The sequence below is a fragment of the Suricata suricatta genome, chromosome 5 (assembly GCF_006229205.1).
Source record: "Suricata suricatta isolate VVHF042 chromosome 5, meerkat_22Aug2017_6uvM2_HiC, whole genome shotgun sequence".
In the NCBI taxonomy this organism is placed as follows: Eukaryota; Metazoa; Chordata; class Mammalia; order Carnivora; family Herpestidae; genus Suricata; species Suricata suricatta.
In genome coordinates, this window is record NC_043704.1 from 52,893,054 (window position 1) to 52,918,549 (window position 25,496).

The 25,496-nt window shown below is 36.7% G+C and overlaps 1 protein-coding gene across 2 annotated transcripts in view; it reads left to right on the plus strand.

Annotated features, from left to right (window-relative positions):
• Positions 1-11,031, plus strand: part of ALCAM (activated leukocyte cell adhesion molecule) — a 206,495-nt gene extending 195,464 nt beyond the window's left edge. For both annotated transcript variants that reach the window (XM_029939221.1, XM_029939222.1), the window contains 2 exons: positions 7,015-7,131; positions 8,600-11,031. In XM_029939221.1, coding sequence (XP_029795081.1) covers positions 7,015-7,102 — 88 coding nt within the window. In that variant the 3' untranslated portion in view covers positions 7,103-7,131; positions 8,600-11,031. The remainder of the gene's footprint in view (positions 1-7,014; positions 7,132-8,599) is intronic.
• Positions 11,032-25,496: the final 14,465 nt, after the last annotated feature.

Here is a 25,496-nt window from a genome sequence, read left to right on the forward strand (position 1 = left end):
TCTTTGTGGTTTCTTCTTTGGAGCCATGTAACTCAAACTGTGTTAAAATCAAACATTTCTCATTGACTTCTGTTTTGTTAGGACAGCCTGCTCTATAAGCTTTAGTCTTTTGAAATGCATTGAAATGTATTCTTTTGGCCTTCCATGCAGCCATGCAGTATTACCTGTAGATGCTAGATGAGCATCTGAAGACAACTATTTGGTGGTTGATGGGTACAGTGTCCTATAGCTGTATGTCAGTTTACAGTAGATAAGAGTTTGTTTAAATCTCCTTATCCTTACAGATTTTTTTTTCAAATTTTATAAAATCACTTCACATGAAAGACAGTCACAAGCCAGTACTTCCAGTACTAGAACTAGCTCAGCACTAGTTACTTCATCATGATTGCGCGTATGGAATTTTTGTCCATTAATCCTATCAGCTACTGAGACAGGGGTATTAGATTCTCTAAATAAGATTCTGTATTTGTCTATTGTTTCTCCCTTTAATTCTGTCATGTTTTGTTTTATGTTTTCATTAATTACATACACTTACAATTGTCATGACTTCCTTATGTACTGAAACTGTTGTAACTACAAAATGTTTCTCATTGTTGCTGTGATGTTCCTCGTGTTGAACTTTATATTGCCTGATATGAATATAGCTATACTGCTTTCATATGCTTCCTGTTCACAGGTATATCTTTTATTCTCCTTTTATTTTCAATTCCTGTATATTTAAATTTTTTAATATTTTTATTTATTTTTCAGAGAGAGAGTAGAGAGAGCAAGTAGGGGAGGGGCAGAGAGAGAGGGAGACACAGAATCTGAAGCAGGTTCCAGGCTCTGAGCTGTCAGCATGGAGCCCAATGTGAGGCTTGAACTCAGGAGTTGAGAGATCATGATCTGAGCCGAAGTCAGGCACTTCCCTGGCTGAGCCACCCAGGCGCTCCACAATCTCTGTATATTTATAAAGTGCACCTCTTGCACAGTAAAGGTGACTAGACAATGACTCTTAGGCTGCTGCCTGATTTTGTAAAGAAAGGTTTTTGGCACCACAGCCATGCCCATTTCTTTGCATGTAGTTTGTGTTGTTTCATACTATCACGCCTGAGTAGAAGAGCTGGAACAAAAACTATATGGCTTCTAGCCTGAAATAGTTACAATCTGGACTGTCCAGAAAAAAATTTTAACCCCTGGAATACCACATTTGCTTGCTTGCTTATGACTGTCTCTCTTTTAATTGGAGGATTTAACCAAACTAGACTTGACTTAGATTGATATAACTAAATTTAAGACCACCATCTCACTATTTGTTTTCTAATCATACTCTGTTTTTCTTTTCCTGCCTTTTTTTTACTTACTCAGATAAGTTTTACTATTACATTTTAATTTCTCTAAAAGCCTTTTAACTATATCTTTTTCTATTCTTTTATTGTTGTTGCTGTATGGATTACAATAAGAACTCTTAATTGATAACAATCTACTCATGTAATAATCTAAAACCCTTGAAACATTATTATTTTAGTTAACCTACTTCATATAACTATAGTGTGAGGTTGATAATATATGCAGTTGTAATGGATATGACAGCAATAGCAAAAGGGATGGAGGAAGCTAAATGAAATTATAATGTTTCAAGAGTCTTATATATTGCTGTATGTATTGTCTTAACTGATTGGTTGTCTTTATAAAAATTGTTTTAAATAGTATTTATATTTTACCACATGTATATAATCTGCATTCATTCTTTCTGAGTTACCATTACATCTGAGTTGCCATCTAGTGTCATTTCGCTTCAACCAAAGAACTTTCTTTGATACTTTTTTTTAGCACAGGTCTGCTAGCAATGATTTATTCCACTTTTCTTTCATCCAATTTAATATGTCTTTATTACCTTTACTTAAAAGGTGATTTTGCTGAATATAAAATTCTGGGTTGACATATTTTTCTTTCAGCATTTTAAAGATGTTTAGTTATCCCTGTTCTGCATTTCTTTCCTGATGGGACATTAGCAGTTATTCATGTCACTGTTCCTCTGCCCAACTTTTCTGTGGCTACTTTCAAGTTCTCCTCTTTATATTTGCTTCTGGTTAGTATGCTTATGATATACTTACGTGTGTTTTTCTTTGTATCATTCCTCCTTGGGGGTTGCTGAGCATATTGGATCTCCAAGTTAAAGGACATCAACAAATCTGGGGGTATTTTTCTTGTTTCCTTAAATATATTTTCTCCCCCCTTCATTTTTGCTTCTTCTACTGGGACTCCAATTACACATATATTAGACTGGCCGATATTGTCCCACAAGTCACTGGCAGTCCTTTTTTTCCTATCATCTTTCTATTTTTCAAAATTTCTAATTTATGGGTTTTTTTTTGTGCTCTAAGTTCACTGAGGCTTTCCTCTGCTACCTCCAATCTGATGGTATGACAATTCAGTGAATTGTTCATCTGCAGTGTAATCATTTTTGTTTACATTTTTTGCACTTAAATTTCTTTCTGTTTTCTCATTGTCAATGTATTTTTCTTTATGTCATTAAACATGTAATATAGTAACTGATTTGAAGTTCCTCCCTGCTATTTCCAAAGTCTCTGTCATCCGAAGATACTCTCTGGACTTTGTGTTACATTTTTCTATTCCTCATATGTGTGTTAACTTGTTTTTATTATATAGAAGACTTTGGGGATGATATGTTGTAGATATTCCATGTTCCACTATATTCTCCTAAAGGATATGGATTGTTCTTCCTGGCAGGCAATTATACTTCTGGCCGATTTCCTTGATTTTGTGAAAGTTACGTTTACATTTTATATGACACACCTGTCTTAGGTTGAATACCAAGACTCATCACATAGTTTTTACTTTGCTTTTCTGGGATTTCAATAGAAAGTTTGACATGTTTGCCAAGGACTTTTGACTTGGTGATATTCAACTCCAAACTATGTTTCTCTATGTAGGATGGTAGCTAAAATCCATGTCACATTTTTTTTAATGTTTATTTCTTTTTGAGAGAGAGACATAGAGTATAAACAGGGACAGATAGAAAGGGAGACGTAAAATCTGAAGCAGGCTCCAGGCTTTGACCTGTCAGCACAGAGACAGACATGGTGCTCAAACTCATGACTTGAGCTGCAGTTGGACGCTTAACCATTGAGCCACCCAGGCACCCATGTCACATTTTTAAGCTTTCCAGCTGTTGCTTTCTACTTGACTTACTGAGATTTCTCCCCTCCAAGGGGAGAAATAACATCCAAGGGGTTTACTGTGGTTTACACAAATATTTGGGGTTCTCACCACGCTGTGGCTCTCTTCTTTCTGAGATTTTTTTCCCTTTTACTTTAAGAATTTGTTTTAGTTAGCTTATGCCTCTCCAGCTGGGAAGTGACCTCATAGGATAAGTTATATAAAAATAGAGCTTAATTTTCCTTCAGTTTCTACTTTCTTTTTGTCACCCTTAAGTATAGTCAAATACTTTATTCTTTATTTTCCTAAGAGTTTATAATTGTTAAAAATGTAAGGATTAACAAAACACAAGTGTTTTTGTTTTTAAAAAAATAACCACTGGTACCAGAACTTCTAATAATCCATGTTTTATTCCAAAGCTGTGAAATTGTTATGTCCTCAAGCTTAATATAACTTCGTTCTTTCCATACATGTCAAAGAAAGTTTAAGATGATCAAAATTGCAAAATTGATTTATTACATTGCCAAATTTTTTAATTTAAAAGATTTTCTTTTTTAGAATATGCCTACAGAACACTGACTCTTTTAAATGTCACTCTGTCTAGTGGCTCCAAACAAATTGGAATTTTTACTTTATTTATTTAATTTTAAATGTTTGTATATTTTTGAGAGGAAAAAATAAAAAGGGAGAGACAGTGTGTGTGTGTGTGTGTGTGTGTGTGTGTGTGTGTGTGAGAGAGAGAGAGAGAGAGAGAGAGAGAGTGAGTGCGGGGGAGTGTCAGAGAGAGATAACCGCACTCAGGCTCCACACTGTCAGCACAGAGCCTGACATGGGGCTCAAACTCACAAACTGAGATCATGACCTGAGCTGAAGTCAGATGCTTAACTGACTGAGCCACCCAGGTGCTCTGGAATGTTCACTTTAAAGGTAAAGAACAGTAGTTAATAAGAAGAGAGAGAGAGAGAGAGAGAGAGAGATGAGAAGTCTACAGAAAAGAAATGGAGGAAAAAATCAGGGAGGTGAGAGAAGGAGAAGAGAATCAATGGAGAGGAAAGAAGAGGCTTTGAGACTTATATGACATTTCTTACCTATCACAACATCTCACTGATTTATGGAAATTATGATTATTAGTATTTATTAGAATTTTTGTTAGACACTATTAGAATAATCAAAGTACATTTTTATGTATATAATTTTGTTCAGTTTCATCTGAAATGATTAGTATAAGGCATCACTCAAGTACTATCATTTCAACATTGTAGTCTCTCTGTTTTACCTTCTGTAAAAAACCAGCTGGGTATGTATGGACGTTATATTGATGAACACCAATATCATAGGGAACAGTGGAAGGAATTAGACATTAGCTGTAATAAGTTCGGTTGATTCAATTTAGTAAAAGAAATCCATCTTGGATGCCTAGCATATTAAACTGTGGGTGAAATGGAAATAAAGCACAGTGTTTATTCTCAAGGAATAACTAAAGAGGAAGGAAACTAAAGAGATTGGCTACATCTTGAAGTGTCATGGGACAGATGGCTGGAGATCTGGGTAGAGACTCTCCAAAGGGAAGAGCTGAGTCTCTCCGTGTGTAAGGGTTGAACAAAGGGAGACATGCCAGTATTTAATCAGAAGCCAATTAAAGCCATGCTTAGGAATAGGGGTAACTGAGAGGTAGAGTTTTACGACAACTGAGCCAACCTAGCTCAAGCCTAGACTGCACTGAGATCATCAGCCCCTCCCCCTGACAAAGGAAAAAAGAAACTTTATCTGATCAGAAATAACAGTGTGTGGAGTAGCTACAGTTCATTTATATACATAAACTGGAATAATGAAAAGGAAAAGTAGACAAGCAGACCCAGGCATGATGTGGACATTGTAATTAATAAATAGATAAGGACATTAAAATAATTATAGATAATATATTGAAAGTGGAAGAAAAGATAGTCAAAGGAGATGAATGGAAAAGAGAATTGAAGTGAATTCTTAAATATTTTAAAATCAAATTGACTTTTTAGAATAGAAAAATAAGCAATGGGATGCCTGGGTGACTCAGTCAGTGAAGGTTCAGACTTTGGCTCAGGTCATGATCTCACAGTTTGTCTTTAGAAAACATCCTAATCCACCATCCCTTCACTTTATTATTGATGTTACTAAGAAGACTTTTTATTATCTGTTAAGTAACTTGTTAGCCAGAGACTAGACCTCAAATCATCTGTGATGCAATGTGATATATATATGGTGTAGACAGCATATATATATAGTGTATGTATATTTTACATATACAAAATATGAGAAAAATACAAAGCCATTTGCATCATTCTTCCATTTTCCTGGAAAATATATATGATAAGGGTGTTGCCATTCACCATGATGTACCATTTTAAATCTATTTGATAAAACAGAATAATAGGAAATATTTTTGCGATAATATAAGTCAAGACATAGACTCCAACTTACAGCATATCTATTTACATTTGAAATGTCGGCTGTAAAATGCTATTACATATTTTAGCACTTTGTCACGTTGGCAGAGTTTGAGCTTGCTCTCCTGCCTTATGAATGGACTTAGTTTCAGCTAAGTAAGAATTTTTAAGTCACAAATTAAATTAAACTCATGCTAAATATGAGTGTCCCCAGTTTAAATGAGCCATATGTCTCTATCTCACTTGGACATATATCATATACTATTACATACCTCTTTCTAGTAAAGTGATTCTTAGCAAATGAATTAAGCAGTTCTATTTCAATAATAGAAATACTTTTAGGGGAAAAATGGAGTTTTCTCCCCAGTTTCCTTGACATATTTGGATATATATTTTTCTTAAAAACAGAAATATTACTAGGAATTATATGGCAATAATAATTTAAACTATTATATCACTGTGGTTCAGCTGATGAGTTTATAACAGGGAGGGAGGAAGTTAAGGAAGGGCGAGAGGAGGGAGAGAAGAAGAGAGGGAAGAAAGGGGGGAAGGGAGGAAGGAAATGGTACAGTTTTTGAAATACAGTTATCATTTCTCCTGGGTCATCCTAAAGCCAAGGAATGGAGCTGTGTGCTTAAGGAGACCTGATGGCAGCTCTTGAAGGACAGGCCCCGGGCAGGTGTACCATGGCAGCCACTCTCAAACCTCGGCAGAAGCAGACCCCCCAGGAAGCCTTGTTTATCATGGATTGCTGGCCCTCTCCCCAGAGTTTCTGTGTCTGTTGTTCTGTTGTGGGGCCTCAGAGTTTGCACTTCTGTCAGGTTCCCACGGGGTGCTGATATTGCGGGTATAGGACCACAATTTGAGAACCTCCATAGTAGACCTCCTTTGGCTTCTGCTGCCAGATTCCTGTCATAAACTCCCTTTCTAATCTTGCCTGTGATCTATTTGATAAAACAGAATTCATAAACAAGGATACAAGACATTAACTCAATCTGGATGCATAGTAGGGAATGACAAAAGGGAAAGGCCCTAATAAAACTCCCTCAGAAAAAAATTGCCGAAAATATTCGCACAAAAGGAAATTTTTGATTATTAAATGATAATAATCACCTCCCAGAAAGTGGAGAGCAAAATGACCCAGCCAAAAGCCCGATGCAACTAAGTATGTATAGTCTCTGTTCAAAATAATTGATTGGTTTTACTCCTACCATGTATTTAATGCAACGCCGTTTCTTGAGGTAATCTCAATGGAATGTGTTCTGTTACCAGTCCAGGCTCAAAGATGTGGATTTTTTCACCCCAGTGGCTTGTATTAGACGTAAAACATTTGCTTTTCAAAGATACATGAATGTGAACCCTAAAATTAAAAAAAAATAAAGTTAAATACACATGTCAATGGTATGATATTTATTTAATTTTCTTACAGGACTGCCTCAAAACATGTAAACAAGGACCTTGGTAATCTGGAGGAAAACAAAAAGTTAGAAGAAAACAATCACAAAACAGAAGCCTAAGAGAGAAACTGTTCTAAAGTGTTGTCCAGGTGGGTAGGCTGTTTGGGGTTTATAGAAATAATTCCCATTGAAAGTATGAAACACCCCAGGAGATGAAAGGGAAAGTCTTGACATTAAGATGCTTCGTAATTGCAGCTTTCAAAACAGGAAGAGAGTTTTTGCCAAAGGAAACTTTGGTAACTCAGAAGGGTGTTCTCAGAAGAATGGAATCTCAACAGTCATACCCACCTTCTAAAAAATAATCATTATCCTGTGACTAATTAAAATCGATGTTGAGATTGAAACATCCAATTAGTATTTTGTCCTCTAATGCCAAAAATTTTGTGGAGTGCAAAGAAGTTGAGTTTTCCAGGTTGATATTTTGGTTGGGTGAGAGCTGATTCTAATACTTTAAATTTATCATAAAAAGCAATTATGAGAAGAACTTTTAAATATAAAAATTTTAATCTAAGGATTTAATATAATTAGAAGTGTCATGTTATTTATACAGCCATTTCCCAAACTATTTAAATGAAAATATTTGTGTAGACACACAGAACCTTTGCAGATAGTAGGTATATTATGTGTGTGTATGTGTATCTACACATGCACATATATGTGTATGTGTGTATAATGTATATATCAATGTTACATATATTGCATATATTTATATATAATAGCTATATGAGTGTGATTTTTAAAGACAATCTCAAAAAAAAAGTCTTCCCATTGCATTACCACTTGGAATTTGAGCTTTTCGTTTTTATTTATGATCTCTTCAGCCAGCCGATCACAGAAGCCATTTGGATAAATTATTTTGTGTGTCCTTGAGAATAACTTGCTGTGGTTTTCTCACCTGATGTAAAAATCCCCAACAACCACAGTAAAACTTTGGTTCATTATAAATAAAGCACAAGTCACAATCTGAGTAGGTCACCCCAGGTAGCAAGCATGGGAAAGAATTACAATTGCAAGGATACACACAGGAAAGAAAAATAGAATAATCAAGATAACACATTTTTAAAATCTGAAACCCAGGGTCTCAAACTGCTCAGGTGAAAGAAGTAAGAACTGGGCTCCTTCCCCCGATCCCGCAGTCCATTGGAGGCCAAGCATGACATCCCCACCAGATTCTTTTTCTGCTTCTCTAGGGTTCATTCCTCAATCCTTTGTAAACATATAGTTTGCCTTCTGTTGTCTTCAAAATTAGATAAAGTCTCAAAGAAAAATTAAGCTTGAAGACAAAACCTAGAGACGGAAATATTTTCCTGAAAAAACCTTCTAATCGTCATATGAATTAAGCAATTTTCATAAAAATAAAGACTCTCAACAGTTCCAAAACATTGTTTGTCGAAGGGGCTGCAACAATGCCTGATTCACAGATGGGCTCAGGGACAATGGAGTTTTATGAAAGGCTCCTATAAAGTAATTCCTATCACTTTTATTACAAAGCATCTGTTGATGGTGAAAAATGATTGCTATGGTAACTTACTAAATTGTTTTTTTTCATCATTTCAGAGAAAAAAACTATATAGACCAATTGAAGCATGAACGTGGATTGTATTTAATACATATACAAAGACATTGACAGCAATTCATGGTTCAAGTATTAAACAGTTCATTCTACCAAGCTGTCACAGGAATTTAGAGAATTATCTCAAGTAAAAACAATGAAGTGAAATTACAAACAAAAACAAGTTTTGGCAGCCATGATAATAGGTCATATGTTGTGGTTTTTTTCCTTTTTTTTTTTCTGTAAATGTCTGCACTGAGGATTTCGTTTTGGTTTGCCTTTTATGTAAATTTTTTACGTAGCTATTTTTATACACTGTAAGCTTTGTTCTGGGAGTTGCTGTTAATCTGATGTAATGTAATGTTTTTATTTCAATTGTTTATATGGATAATCGGAGCAGGTACATTTCTGATTCTGATTGCTATCAGTAATGCCCCCAAATTTTCTCACAAGCACCGAAATCCCAAAGGTGGCAGCTTGTGAAGGCTGGGGACACTCACATTGCTGTATTCAAAAACTGTGATTTTTTTATCACAAGGGAGGAGGAGTCAGGGAATCAGACTGATAAGCGGCCAATGAGCTGATTCTGCGCATGCACCGCCAGCTGACTTTCAGAAGTAAATCACACATACACACGGACGCACATACATAATGGTACTCCCAAACTGACAATTTCACCTATTTGAAACACGACGTATAACACAGAATTTGGGCAGCACTTAACTTCAGAGACACCTGCTAATAAATTATTTTCTGTCAAAAGAAAAATGAGAGACCGTTTGGAAAAATCATGGATAACATTCCCATTTTCATAGATCACGATGTAAATCACTGTAATTAAAAATTGGTGTTAAATCCTTTGGGTTATCCACTGCCTTAAAATTATACCTATTTCCTTTAAAAAACGATATCAGTCAGAATTGGAGATTTTTAACAGTGGTCATTATCAAAGCTGTGTTATTTTCCACAGAATATAGAATATATATTTTTTTCGTGTGTGTTTTTGTTAACTACGCTACAGATATTGAATGCACCTTGAGATAATTTAGTGTTTTTAACTGGTACATAATTTATCAAGCAGTACATGAGAGTGTAATAATAAAATGTCTATGTATCTTTAGTTACATTCAAATTTGTAACTTTATAAACATGTTTTATGCTTGAGGAACTTTTTAGGGTGGTAGTATAAATGGAAACCTTTTGAAGTAGACTGGATAAGGGCCAATAGCTACTTGTGACTAGACTTTTAAACTTTGCTCTTTCAAGCAGAAGCCTGGTCTCTGGGAGAACACTGCACAGCCATTTTTGTCCTAGGATTTACCTAACTTTACAAGGGAAAAAAAATGAACATCAGATTTCCAGGTAAAGAACTGTATACTTTAGGAGTGAAAGGGAAAACTGGTGTTTATTTTTTAGACTGGTGGAATAAAAAATTATGATGGCAATGAAAAATAAGTAGAAGATAAAATCAGAAAGATTGGGAATAATATTTGCCACTTCTGCATTATTTAGAAACACATATTATTGTACATTTAGTAAACTGTTTATTGTCTGGGCAGTAGTGACTCAGTTTAATAAACGCTTCTTGTAGTGCATTGGTATGGATTAAATACGTAAAATATCCTATTAGACTCAATGCTGTATAAAATATTATGGCGAAAAAGAAAATATGTTATTTTGCCTCTAAACTTTGATTTATTGAAGTTTTATTTGGCAGGAAAGAAATTGAATCTTGGTCAATATTTAAACCAAAGTGAAAGGGGAAAAACCAAAGTTATTTTTTTGCATGGCTAAGCCATTCTGTTATCTCTGTAAATACTGTGATTTCTTTTTTTTCCTTTTCTCTTTAGAATTTTGTTAAAGAAATTCTAAAATTTTCAAACACCTGCTTTCCACAATAAACCATGAACACTAAAATGAAATTATTTCCATATAAATATTTTTTCTTCTTTCTTTTGGTGTGGGAGATCAAAGATTCAAAGTCTAACTCCTAAGATCTATTCGCAGAAAGAAGCAATGTCGCAATAGAGAGGGTCATACTACGATTATCTCTTCCACTTGCTGTAGTTTACTAAGTGCAAAAACAGCTGTCAGAACCTAGAGAGCAGAACATTCGAAACTCAGAGCTCTGGATGGACAGCAGAAAGCTTGCCGGGGAGAGGGGCCAGCGTTACTACTATTGAGTCAGTGCCGGGATAAAAGGCGGAGTGTCTCTGTGAAATGGCAGCCATCTGCGCAGCAAGGCTGGGAAGGAAGATGATGCACAATCCTCAACCTCTGAGGCTGCATCTCTCCAATTTAACTCTTTGGCAACAGGAGACAGGTTTTGCCAGTTCAAGTTTCACTTCCTATCTGTGATTACAGGAATTGTATGTGGAAATGGATTAACATACCCGTCTATGCCTAAAAGATAATAAAAATGAAATATGTCTTCAAATCTCTCTCACAGCTGTCTTCTTGTCTAAACTAGGCTATTCGTATGTAGAGAGTAGTTGTCTTTATTAAAGAGGGGGGAACCTCATTGTGCCTCTCCATAGCCCTGGAGAGGGAAGGCGGCAAAATGAAATTGTCCGTGCCTTCCTGTTCTGCCAGGCAGGCCGCCTTAGCCACTCCAAGATTGCAGCAGTTTCTGGTTCTATAATGTGTGTCTCCATCTTCAGTGATAGAGTTACACGTATTGTGAGTATTCACGTGGCTGTTCTAGAAACTTAATTAAGAAGAAACTTATATTTCTTCATTTTCTCCATTAACACACCATTCAGTCTACCATTTGGGATCATGTAGGCATGAACTTTCATTGAAATGCTTTCCCTTCAAAGTAAGATAACGCCAGCTATGTATACATCAGGGAAAGAGATTAACATTTATTGAGGCAATACTATGTGCAAGGGCCATCCATACATTATTTAATCTTTAATAGTTGTAAATAGTATTAAATGTTCTCCCGTTTAATAGCTGAAAACTAAGGTTTAGAGAGGTTCTATAACTCCCCAATACACTTAGCTTTTAAGTAGATAAATTGGGTATTAAACGTGACCTGAGCAGCACCTGGGTGGCTCAGTCAGTTGAGCCTCTGACTTCAGTTCAGGTCATGATCCCATGGTTCATGGATTCAACCCCCATGTGGGTTCAAGCGGGCAGGACAGAGCCTGCTTGGGATTCTCTCGAGTCCTCCCCTCTGTCTGTCCCTCCCCCACTTGTTTTCTCTCTCTTTTTCTCTCTCTCTCTCCCCCATCTCTCTCAAATCAAAATAAATAAACTTGAAAGAAACAAACAAATATAACCTGATTCTCAAGGTCATGCTTGCCCTTGAGTCTCCAAACTTCTTTAACAAAGAAATCCATCTTTTTATAATATATAAAATTCATAAATATTAATTGACACATGAAAAGCTTACACTATTTTTAAAGAATTATTCTAAGATGTTCAAATCATATATTAGGCCAATATTACATAATTTTCAAATATCTATATTTAGGTAATAGGATACTTTATTAGACATATATAATTGTATGTGTATATTTCAAGTGCATATATTTAAAAGTGATATGAGGGGCGCCTGAGTGGCTCAGTCGGTTGAAAGTGCGGCTTCAGCTCAGGTCATGATCTCACAGTTCATGGGTTCAAGCCCTGCGTCACACTCTGTGCTGACAGCTCAGAGCCTAGAGCCTGTCTTCAGATTCTGTGTCTCCCTCTCTCTCTGACCCTCTCCTGCTCATGCTGTCCCTCTCTCTCTCTCCCTCAAAAATAAATAAAACATTAAAAAAAAGTGATATGAGATATGGCATACATCACACACATGTGTGATACAGATCTGTCACGCTACATTTTTAAGCATATGCATATTCCTGTCATACACTAACTACCATGGATGAGACAGGCACTATGTTGATGTTTTATTTAATATATGGTTTCGCTTAATTTTTTTAAATCTTTTTTTATGTTTGTTTATATTTTGAGGAGTGGAGAGAGAGACAGAGACAGAATTTGAAGCAGGCTCCAGGCTCTGAGCTGTCAGCAAGCACAGAGCCTGATGTGGGGCTCGAACACACGAGCCATGAGATCTTGACCTGAGCTGAAGTCAGCCGCTCAGCTGACTGAGCCACCCAGGCGCCCCAATATGGTTTCACTTTAACCCACACAACGTCCTACTACAGAAGGTGCTACCTCCACTTTACAGATGAAGACAATGTAAATAACTTTGTCTACAATCACAGACACCAGAGATAATTGAACCAGGACCTATTTATGCTTAAGTCCAAGTTCTATTCCCTATATTGCTTATTATGTCTGTTATAAGAACAAACATCCGTCTATGCTTGGGGAGGCCACCAAAAAGATGGATTTGTAGTAAATAACCTACTTGATCCTCTTAAGTAACTAATGTCATTCATATTTAAAGTAATATGATAAATACATGGTAACTGCTTTAAAACAATAAATTCTATTTAAACATTAGTTTTTAAGTTAGATATCTAAAGAACCCAATGGAACTAATTCTACTATTAAAACAATCAATTGTCTAGATTTGGCTTTACAACTTTAGTACTTTAACAATAAAAATCCCTAAGTTAAATACAGAATGCATATTTCTATAAGCTTCTTCATAAAAATGCTTTAAGATCACACTGTATTTAGGAAATGTGAAGTCAGAAAATGAGCTCATTTTTCCCCCAGCGTGCTGTCTTCACCTATTCATCGTCCTTATTCTAATCCAATTTATTTTTCCCCCAAATCTTTTCTTCTCTCATTTTTCCTTATAAATGTTCCTCAAATGCACAACCATTCATTGGGGAATGAATACACAGGCATAGAACTCCAAAAGCAAATTCCATTCTCATGTTATCTATCTTGTCCCTTTTTATTAGCTAGCTCTGGAAAAGGTTTTACCTTGTGATGGCCAAGCAACTGAATGAGAGAAATGCTCAGTTACACACACTGTGGGCTATTTTATCCTGTTTCCTGGGAGGAAGGACATAGAATTTGCTGATCAAAAAAGAAATGTTTTGAAAGACTACAAAATGTTTTTATATAAGACACAGCTATGTAATTAAAATATTCAAGATATTTGATGACAGGCATTCGTAAGTGTAATAAACAGGTACAATAGAACATACTAGATTCAATAGTTGTATGAGTGAACCTAATTTTATAAATGCTATAAATATAAATAAGTGAGGTTCTCAACATCATAGAGGCTCAAAAAATTATTAGATTCTTTGAGAAAACGTGTATTATCAGAGAGTAGAGACTATGGGCTCCAGAAGGTACAGAATATACTAAAATTGGAAGCTGACAGCAACTCAACTTAGACTATTTATGAGGTAATCAAGAGGAAAATGCAACTTTTCCCATATTTTTTCTGATTATGTTTTCCCAGGTCAGTCAGGATAAGTTAAGCTTCAATTAGCAGTTTAAATTGATGGCTTGATTCGTATACCTTCTGAGATGTTCACTTCCATAGAAATAATAGTTAAAATTTTGGCAGCCCTATACATTTCTTTGAATTCTCTTCCATAAGAAAACCTCATTATTAGTGAAATAAGATGTAGTTACTGCTTGGAAATTGATTCACAGCATTCTCCCTGGAATAGCTCATTACAGAAATGGAATATTTCTGTTAAGAAAAGGTTTATGTCTAAGTATAACAGTTATTCCTTGGATGCTAAACTGTTATTATAAACTAAATTCACCAGAAAATTTGGGCTTCTACACTGTTGGCAGTAACACCAGTTCGTTTTTCTTAGACTGATGAGAACTGTCCACCGAAAGCTTTCAAATAGTCTTTGTCTTAAGCGACAAATAGACATTACCTATTGTTGAATCTGATTCCAAGAGGAACGATTATTTTTAAAAACATTTGCATGTTCCCTTATGGGAGTAATCCTTCTGCGACTTTTCTCAATTTAGAGAGCTTTGTTTTTTTGTATATAATAGTTGCATATAAGCTGCTTAAAAGAGGGCGAGTTTTTGGTCACAAAGGCAACACCACAAAAACACATACGCAGCACCGACTCCCCTATGTTCCTAACTAATAATCTGTTTTCAGGAAAACACAATTAAATGCATACCTGTAGTGACTTTGTTACTTTCCATTCTTTTGAGCTTAATTTTACTTAAATGCAATAAAATGTAATAAAGTTATTAAAATATCAAATGTTTTTCACAGTTATCACCTCAGGATTCATTATGTTTTTGTTGTCCTGATAATAATGCAACATATGGAATCAGTGTTCAATTCAGAGTTGTGAAGGTTTATAAGTATTAACACTGATGTATTTGTGAGATTTCTGTAAAATAGATCAAGTGAAATTTCTATGAATCCCCTCAGCACCATTGCCCAGGGACTGTTGGCACTGAAGAGAAACTGACAGTGAGGCAGCTTTTGTTGGTTCAGCTCCATTATCCGCAACTCCTAGCACTGGAGGTAGGGTCTGTATGTGTATATAGGTTGGGGATTGGGAAATCTCAACTTCTCCTTTCCAAGCATTTGATCCCAGTGGTTGGGAGCAAAGTCTAATGGGCTTTACCAAAATAGTTTGCGTTCGGATTTAGAAGCGAAAGACCAGAATGGAGCAGCAGAAGTTTGGGAGGTTGGATGAGTACAGGGAGCTGTTGACTTATGATTTGGTTCCCCAAATGAGCACAAGTTTCCAGATTTAAAGCACATATATCTATAATTACAGTTAGCTTAGTTTTTGCTAAAAGATGATTTATGTGATGAAGCACGTCAGTAACAGTTCACACAGTCTTTGACTTTATCCTTGGCTCATATTTTCTTCTTAGAAGAAGCTACTATAGCTATATCAAAGTATGGGCCCTTTCCCTCCATCCCACTCTGTGTATTTCAGAAGATGCTTCCTAAAGTTAAATGTTTTTGTAAAAACAACAACAACAAACTACCCTGTTCCTGTATCTTTTGTGGTCTATTTGTTGCATGAGATGCCCTAATTCTCTTCTACCTGTCTCCATCTCCTTTGTGTCTTTGCAGTTTTCTCCACAAAATGTCAGACCATATTTTTTTCACCCCTTGACATTAGTTTCAGCCCTATGGTTTGGTTTAGCCAATAAAATCACGTGGAAGTGATAGTTTTATAGTTCTGCGTCTAGGACTCAAGTGGCCTGCCATGTTTCTTCTTGCCTCTTATATCATTATTGCTGTGAGAAGGACAAGCTAACCCAAGCCTGTTGATCTCAGAAGAAGGTTGAGGACACACAGAGCAGATCTGCACACGGGAAGGTGCTTCAGACAAGCCCTGGCTAGGGCAGGGCTCCTAGCCAACCCATAGCCACATGAGCAAACCCAACCAAGGTCAAATCTACATCGATCTACATACATTGGCCATCAGTTGAGCCCAATCTGTGTCAGCTGTAAATCAGATGATCCACAGATACATGGGCTACAATAATAGATGAGTATTATTTTAAGCCACTGAGTTTTGATATTGTTGTTATACAACAACAGGTAACTGGTATACCTCTTCAGGAACAACTGACTTTCCTGGTTGGTTGATTAAGTCATGGTAATATCAAGAACAGTCCTTCAACAAAAAACCAGACACATCTTATTAGAGCTGTAATTTTAGACTTCTGTGCTTTTGAAATGTTTCCCTCTCTCCTGAGCTTTCTAGGATCAGCATTCACTACCCAGGGCCCCCAAGCCCTCTATGTGCTATTAAATATATTCTGGCATCAACATATAAGAATTATTTGTAGTAATGCCAGGTAGCTATTTAGAGTTCTTTCTTAGTTATATAAATCACATACAAGTCTCTTGGCAGACGGGGCACATTATGTGTTCTTGTCTGGCTGTGGTCCACATTTGTCCTTTTACATTGTTCTGAAAGTTCAGCATTCAAGACAGGTTCATATAATTGCTCTCTCTGTATGCCCCCATAATTACATGCCAATACCTTTTCCCAAATTAGGAATTATATTCAGGCTAGATATTTCGCTGACACCACATTCCTCACCAAATGTCAGAGTCTCTTTAAAAATATTCTCCTCTCAAAAGGCCTAATTAGATTTTCAGTAATTCATGTCATTGGTCATTAGGACAATCATACAAATCAGCAGGCTCTCAGTGCCGAGGCACTAAATTGGAAAGTGAATCTTAAAGATCACAGGCAATATCCTAAAAGAGATCAAAAGTTTTCTCACTGCTTTCATTAACCTTTTTCTTATGTTTTCACATTTTCGGCATAGATTCTTTAGACCTGTAAAATTGCTCAGCAGGAAGTTTCAATGTTAAGAGGAAGGAAATATGGATGGGATTGTTTAAATAAGAAACAGTCAGGAGGAACTGATAAACATATGTACACATATACCCTCACCAAATTTTCCTGCAACCCTGCAGCCTCTGACTATCTGCTACATCTTGGATAAAGTAAGGGTAGAGTATGTGAAAACAGAGGTGGTACTCAGTTTTTGGGGTCTCCCAAATGGCACAGGGCATTTTTGAGGGACAGGTGTACTTACTGGTTTAATGAAAAAATTGTAGTCTTTAGAAACGAATAGACTTTGAATGGACTTCCAAATGAATAGGGATCTACAATCCCTAGCAGTGAGGCCTTGAATGTGACACCAGAACTCTTGAACCTCAGTTACCTTGTCTATAAAATGGCAGCAATACTTCAGAGCTTGTTGCCCTTTAAAGAATAAAAATAATTAATTTATTTTATTTTATTTTATTTAATAAAAATAAATAATTCTTTAAAGAATAAAATGCACATGTGAAGCAGAGAATGACACTTTGTCCAGCTGTTGGGTACAGAGTAGAGATCGCTAAAGAGTGGGAAAACCCAATTCAACAGAATGTAGGTTGCAACCACTGAGGTAGTAAGCAAAGAAACGGGCGTTATTTAACTATGCAAACTAAAAGTATATTTTCTCACTTTGGGGAAGCAAAGTATCAGACAGCTCCACTGAGGTCATGGCACCAGATTTGCTCATGGTATCTCGTCTATTAGATTAGTCCTTGGGCAAATGCTGGCCTAGCTCTTCGTGGTATTCCTGAATATGGTCTTCTCCTTATATACAAAACAGTTTTCATATTAGCTGAAGTCAGGTCTATGTTCCTCTCAGCAGAGTAGACGGCAATGTGGAGGTTTGGTAAAGGCAAAAGAACGGCAGTGCCTACTGTATAGTAAGCACTCCACATATGTACATTCATCTTCTTGTGTCCTTTTCTACTGCACCTAATGACAATGTGGACATACGTGGCCCAGTACCGGTAAGATTGATGGGATGATGTTTGGGATGACATCACCTCTTCTAATTCCACGTGTTTAGTTACTTGCTTTCTTTGTATCTCAGTCTATTGCAACCGTCTGGCCTGGTATGCTATGATGGGGAAAAATAATAATAATAAATTAAAATAAACAGCTTTAAATATCCTCCAAGGCCAGAGATCTGGAAGCCATTAGTGGGTAAGAAACTTCCTACCTCACTGGCCCTTTCCCTCCTCCTATCCCATGCTTCACTTTCAGAGAGTTAAAACTTGAGACACAGAGCCAGGGTAGGATGGGGATGGACAAAAAGGCAGGCACACCTCAATCCTGTGCCCAAATCTTAGAACAAAATGGGAAAAAGAAAGGCTTTACATCACAGTGGAGATTCGATTGTTAATCCCTATCTTACACTAGACACTTCTACTGAGTTGAGACTATGTATTGTGATTTTAAATGACAAAGAATGAACTATTATCTCTCAGGGAAACAAAAATTCATGAATCTTGTTTCAGTTTCCATCCAGGGGTAGGGAACTAAAAAGTAAGGCCCTTTGCTGTTTGATGTCTGGTTCTTTAGACTGAAAGTCATTGAGTGGGCAATATGGTAACCAAGTTGCTAATTTTGCCTCATTTATTACTCGTATACTTGGCATAACAAGGAAAAATGATCGTTGGCGCTGTAGAGTCCACAAATGACATTGCTGAGGCTGCTGAAATCAATCAGGTGTTTGCAGAGAAGAACTATGTTAGTTGTACTTTCTTTCTTATGGTTCCTTCCGCTTTTCCTCTCTTGCACCACCAAATACAGGACGGCCCAAATTATCTGATCACCATTACAACTAATGAGATGAGCTTTCTATTGTGCACAATTGCAGATTCGATTTTGTAAATGAATCGGTCTTCTGTTTGTCCTGATAGGAAACTTTTTAGGCAGCCTTATAGAATCCTTGCAATTACTGCCAGTGATAGTAGATTGAAAGGATTTGGGGTCATTGATCTAAATTAATGCATGGTCTGATTAGAAAGCACATTGCAATGTAATTCATCCTTTAAAGGATCTTTTCCAGAATTAAAATAACACATGGCTAGAGTATCATTTCCTTGAACTCCCTCTGCATCTCAGGCAGTTAATAATTAACATGCAAGGGGGTCATTCCAAATTCAACATTTAATACACTTGACATGTCCCCCTTAGAAGCTAGCAATTTTAACCCCTTTACTATTAATTTGATTAATGCAAACTACTGTTATGTAGCTGTGAAGGAACAGACGCAAATCAAATTTAGCACATTGATTCATTAAAATTTAAATTGCTGAAAATGATATGCTCTTTAGCTTGTGATATCAAGCAAAGGAAAAAATATTCCCTGTATAAAATAATAGATTTGTTCCTACATGAAGAATCCAGGGAAATATTTCAAATTCAAAATGATGGTGTGCATCTGGGAATGATACATATTCTCTGTGGATTTAAGTGAGGAAAAATAGAATCTGTAATACACATGAATGATGGCAAAGGAACCCCAAAGGCAGCTTAGTTAACCAAGAACTCATGTGCTAAATAAGAGGGTCATCTGGGCTGCAAACAACACCTTAGAGAAATATAACCAGGATCATTTTATAAATGTCATTTATGTTTCATTTTCCATGCTGTTGCCCTTTTTGCATTTCACTGATCATCATTTTAGGCAGAAGTTTTTCTTCTTCACCTTGAAGAATACACGATATTCTATAGAAAATAACTCCATCTGTGTTGTGATTTTAAAGTGTCACACACACATAGAAACATTCACACACATGCATATATTTATGTCATGTGCAAATATAAAGAATTTGAAGGTCAGAAAAGCAATTCCTAAAGAGTCCAAATTGGTAGCAGAGAAAATAATACATTTCTTATTTCAACTTTGTTGACTTGCAATATTGCATTCATCTAAAACGTCTCCCCCCTCCATGATTATCAAACGCTTCTTTTTAAGACTAAAATCAACTGCATAATGTTGTGATCCTTATTACATTTTCTAATGACTTCCAAGCACCCATGCTAATGTCTACTTCAGGAGAGGCAGTCAATAAACATGCAGAGTAAGTATGGAAGGGACAGTGGTGAGAAGGTGGAGAAAGAAGGAGATAAATGGCACTGGACCACAAGCAAGCAATTAAAGAGGATTTAAACCCAAGCACTCAACGCGCTGCTTTGATTAGATTCCATCTCCACATGCTCGTGATGTTTAAGTGAATTTTTTTTTCCTAACTCCTCAGCAGTCCTAAGGCCTGCATTTTACTTTCTCACATTTTAACATCTCTGTAGTCAAGATACAAGTTCTGTACAATAATGCTTTACTTTGCCCGGCAGCAATCATGACATAGTTGTCATTTTATGAGAAAATATGAAAAGCTTCACCATTGAAACATAAAAATTAAATTTCAGCACATTGAAGGAAAATTAGAAGCATTCTTTTAACCTATAGGATACAAATAATTGCAGGAAGAGATAGAAAAGCCATGGACCAAGTGGGCTGAATGAGTTCCAAATGGAACTTAAAGGTAGACTACCTCTATATCATTGCGAAACTGACTTAAAAGTCCAGCACCGTGGGGTTTAATTATATTTTGGTTCTTGATGGCACAAAGGAAAATATGTGGAAAAACATAGACCTTGATGACTGAATTGAAGCGCAATGTGGAAAGTCATACTCCGGTAAGAAATTTTAGAAATTCTTAGCCAGCATAGTTTGCTAATATTATCGATTTTATGTATAGTAACATATGCTTCAAAACAAATAACACTATAGGAATTCCTTCAGAAGGTAGAAAATAAAAATTCGATATGATAAAACATTATGCTATAGTTTAATTGATGGCATTTTTCTTTCCTATTATATAAAATAATTGTAAGTCTTAAAATTGATGATATTTGAAGCAATGAAATATAGTTTATGATAAACAAGCCAAGGACAAAACACAAAGTGATTTGCATTAGGTAGAATGGCAAAAGCAATACCCCTTAATGAATTTGCTGTTCTACAGATACAAAAGCAATGACATTGAACCTTTGGAAACTTCCCTATTTGTAAGTGTTGAGTGTCCTTGGGGAAAGTTATTTAACCTTTTCGTAAGCCTCAGGTTCTTCATCTGTGAAACAATAAAAATAATGCCTCCCACAAAAGATTGTTATGGGAAGTATATGAGTACAAGAAACCCAGTGCCTGGTCCCTAGAAAGCATTTATAAGCAATTGCCATTATTTTTATTTGCTTGTGTCTACACACCTCTGAGACGGACATTCAAGGTCTTTCAGAATATAGCTCACTGCCTATATTTCCCCTGGGAACTCCTTGTTCCTCCTTTGCTCCTGTGGGTTAGTACCTGCATCTAATGCTTTCCTCCCATCCCTCCCATTTCCTGTCAAACTATAAAATCCTGCTCATCATTCCAAATTCAACTCATTTGTTACCCTGTACTCCCTGTAAATTGGTAGTTAAATTTGGATGCTTGAGTAGACTTAGGTGCAACTATTTAGGCAAATATCTCTTATAGGTTATAATATGGGGTTCCTATCACATCAGGAGGCACGGGTCTGGCGATCTCAGTTTTTAAAAAATGGTGGTAAATATACATAACAAAATGTACCATCTTAATCTTTTTTTAATTATTTATTTATTTTGAGAGAGACAGAGACAGCGTGAATGGATAGAGGCAGAGAGAGGGAGAGATAATCCCAAGCAGGTTTCCCAGAGCCAGCGCAGAGCCCGACATGGGGCTTCAGCTCACCAACCGTAAGACCATGATCTGAGCTGAAGTCAAGAGTCGGACTGTTAACCGACTGAGCCACCCAGGTGTCCCCATCTTAATCATTTTTAAATGCACAGGTCAGTCGGATTAAATCACTATCCATTCCCACAACTCTTTCCATCTCATACCTACACACCTATTGAACAACATCTCCCCATTCTCCCCTCACACCAACCTCTGGCAATTACTATTATACTTTCTTTCTGGCTTTATGATTTTGAGGATTCTAAGTATCTCATATAAGAAGAATCATCCAGTACTTGTCTTTTTTGTGACTGGCTTATTTCACGTACCATAATGTCCTCAAGTTTCATCCGCACCGTAGCATATGGCAGAATTTCCTTCTTTATGACTGAATAATATTCCACTTTATGTATATTCCACATTTTACTTATCTATTCATTCATTGACTACCCTATGGGTTGCTTCCATATTTTAGCTATTGTGAATAATGTTGCTATAAACATGGGTGTACAGGTATCTCTTCAAGTCCCCGATTTCAATTCTTTTAAGTATATACCCAGAAGTGAAATTGCTGGGTCATATAGCAATTCTCTTTTTAACTTTTTGAGGAACTACCCTGCTGTTTTCCACAGTGGCTGTACCATTTTAGATTCCCACCAACAGCACACAATGGTAGCATTTTTTCTACATCCTCACCAATGCTCGTAAAGTGGTAGTCCTACTTCTAGTGATGATTGGATTTAGGGTTCAAGGTGCTTATCATGATGTTTCCTACTGACATTTAACAAGGATTTGAACATCCATTACTGATATTTTCCCAGTTCCAAAGATAATTTAGTGGTTATGACAATTTTCTAATTATATCATTTTATCTGCATTTATTAGAGGAGACTCTTCTATAAAGAACATTTACACAGTAATTACTTGGTTACCCTAAAATAAGGTTTATACAGGAAAGGAAGAACAGATACCCAGTTCCTTTTTGGTCAGTGTTTTAGAGAAATTGGGTCTAGTGAGCTCCAAATGGTGACCAAGGAGTATTCTTAAGACTTTTAATAAATGAAATAATTTATATATATATGTTGTGTGCTCCAGTTCATGTAATCATTATTTTTTTTTGATATATTGTCCTATTTTAGGCCAGGGTGAGGGAATCCTTTCCATTTAGTTCTTGTTTTCTTTTGATATGAAGCCATTAGTCTAGATAAATTCTTTATTTCCTGTTACAACATGCTGCCCCAGTTTTATGTTCCTGACTTCTGCCGAGGTCTAGCTAAAGTCAGCGATTTTACCAAGAGTCCTAGAATGTTTCAGTGGAAAATCATATTTACACACCACACGAGTTCTCATTGCTACTAGGCCTTTTCTGTGAACAGTAGGGAAATAAATGCAGTTTTTTAAGAGAGAAAAAAATGAGTTTCCAATTCAAATTTAAGATTACAGGGGTTTTTTTTCCCTCTTGTTATACTTTATGTAGGTATTTCTTTCTCTGTTTTCTTTTTTTAGGTTTGAGCCCAAGATGGGGCTCAAACTCATGACCCCACAATCAAGAGTCACATGCTGTACTGACTGACCCAGCCAGGCACACTTTTCTCTGTTTTCTCCGGCTGAGAAACCTCAACTACATTAATATAATTACCTATTTTTACCTTAAATACAACCATTGTATATTTTATTTTTAAGAGTACTTATTTGTTTTGAGAGAGAGAGAGAGAGAGAGAAAGCACACACACAAGTAGGGGAGGGGCAGAGAAATAGGGAGAGAAGGAGAGAATCCCAAGCAGGCATCGGACTGTCAGCACAGAGCCTAGTGTGGGGCTCAGGCTTACAAATCATGAGATCATGACCTGAGCCGAGACTAAGAGTCAGTTGCTTAACCAACTAAGCCACCCAGGTGCCCAATAGCCACTGTACTTTTAACTTAATGTATTTACTACTAAAAGCAGTCACTTGAAGATTTTTTTAAACCTGAAGTAACTTTGTGTTGTTATATAATCAGCAGTTGAGATCACTTGTTTCAGTTTGTTTTAACTTAAATTTCTTCCCCCTATTTAATATATTTGTCTCAACTACATATAAATCTTGTATGTTTTTATACATTTTAATGTCAAAATTATAATACAAGTTCATACTTTAATCCTATCTCTTCCTTTTCTTCCTGAAAGGGAATCATTGGTACTAATTTTTTAAAGTTTCTTTTGTTTCCTTCTGACAAATGATCTAATACCTATTCCAGAGAGAGAGAGAGACACACACACATATACACACAAGTTCATATCTTCATATTTCCTGCAGTTTACACAAACCATAGCATATGATAAACAGTATTCTGCTCCTTGCCTTTTTTCACCTGACCATACACCCTGGCAGTCACCACATGTATGTATGTAGAGATCAGCCCCCTCCCGTTTTATAGCTACATTGTATTCCATTCTGTGATTGCACACAGATTGACTCAATCTGTCCCTTATTGGTGAATGTTTCTGTTGTTTGCATTTTTTATATTATTAACAAAGCTTCAATGAATAGTCTTGTACACACTGTACTTCATAATTTTTACCAGTGTATATTTAGAATATATTCCTAGAAGTGGGAATGCTGAATCAAAAATACCCCTCCATAGAGTAGCAGTATCATATACCCCCAGCAATGCATTAGTTGTGTTTTTCCATAATCAATGAGTGAGATATGTAAGAAATATATCTTAGTTTAGTTTTAATGTAAATTCTTTTATTTGAAGAAACATGAAATATCTTCTGTCAAATTTCTTCTTCTGTGAACAGGTACAGAACAGTCGTTGGGGGGCAGGCATGGACAGGTGGGCCCAGGGAGTCTGTGCTTTTATTGGCCCAGCAGGCTACTTGAGGGAGAAGCAGCAAGAGAAGTACATGGCCCCATTGCAGACAGACCATGCCTCATGGGCTTGTAGGTGACAGAGAACTTGCCCAGGTAGTGGCCAACCATCTCAGGCTTGATTTTCACCTGGTTAAGGCTTTTGCTCTTGTAGATGCCCACTATTTCCTCAGCCCTTCCATCAAGATAATTATAACAGACAGGTGTGTCCTCACCACCTGGGGCTTCTCCAGGGCCCATGCCTCCTACTTAATCTGGAGCAGGCTCAGCAGCAGGATGTGCTGCCCGCAGACGCCGGCTAGAGCTGGTACCCCGCTCAGGCCGATACAGGTCTCTCAGTTGCTCCTAGGACACGTCCAATAGCTGGTCAAGGTCCACGTCAAGGTAGGTGAACTTGAGGATGGTCTGCTTCTTCTGCTATACTTTGGCTCATTTTATTCTTTAGCTCATTTTATTCTTCTCAACTTTAGCCATTCTTTTATATTTTAAGGATATTGTTCTAGTCAAGATTCTCCAGAGAAACAAAACCAGTTGGGCATAGCTATATATATATAGAGAGAGAAAGACTTATTTTAAGAAATTGGCTCATATGATGGTAAGGGCTTGCAAGTCTGAAATCTGTTGAGCAGGCTGGAGATTCATTAAAGAGTTGATGTCGTGGTCTTCAGGTCACAATTTGTAGGCTGGAAACAGGCAAGGTTCTACTCTGCAGTCTTGAGGCAGAATTACTTCCTTAAAAAAACTAACTTTATTCTTAAAGTGATTGAGGCCACCTACAGTACAGATTAATTTGCTTTATTCAGCTACTGATTTAAATGTTAATTACATCTGGAGCACCTGGGTGGCTCAGTCTGTTGCGCTTGAGCGTCTGACTTTGGCTCAGGTCATGATTTCATGGTTGGTGAGTTTAAACCCCATATCAGGCTCTGTGCTGACAGCTTAGAGCCTGGAGACTGCTTCAGATTCTGCCTCTCTCTCTCTCTCTCTCTCTCTCTCTCTCTCTCTCTCTCTCTCTCTCTCTCTCTGTCGGCCCCTCCCCTGCTCATTGGAGCACACACTCTC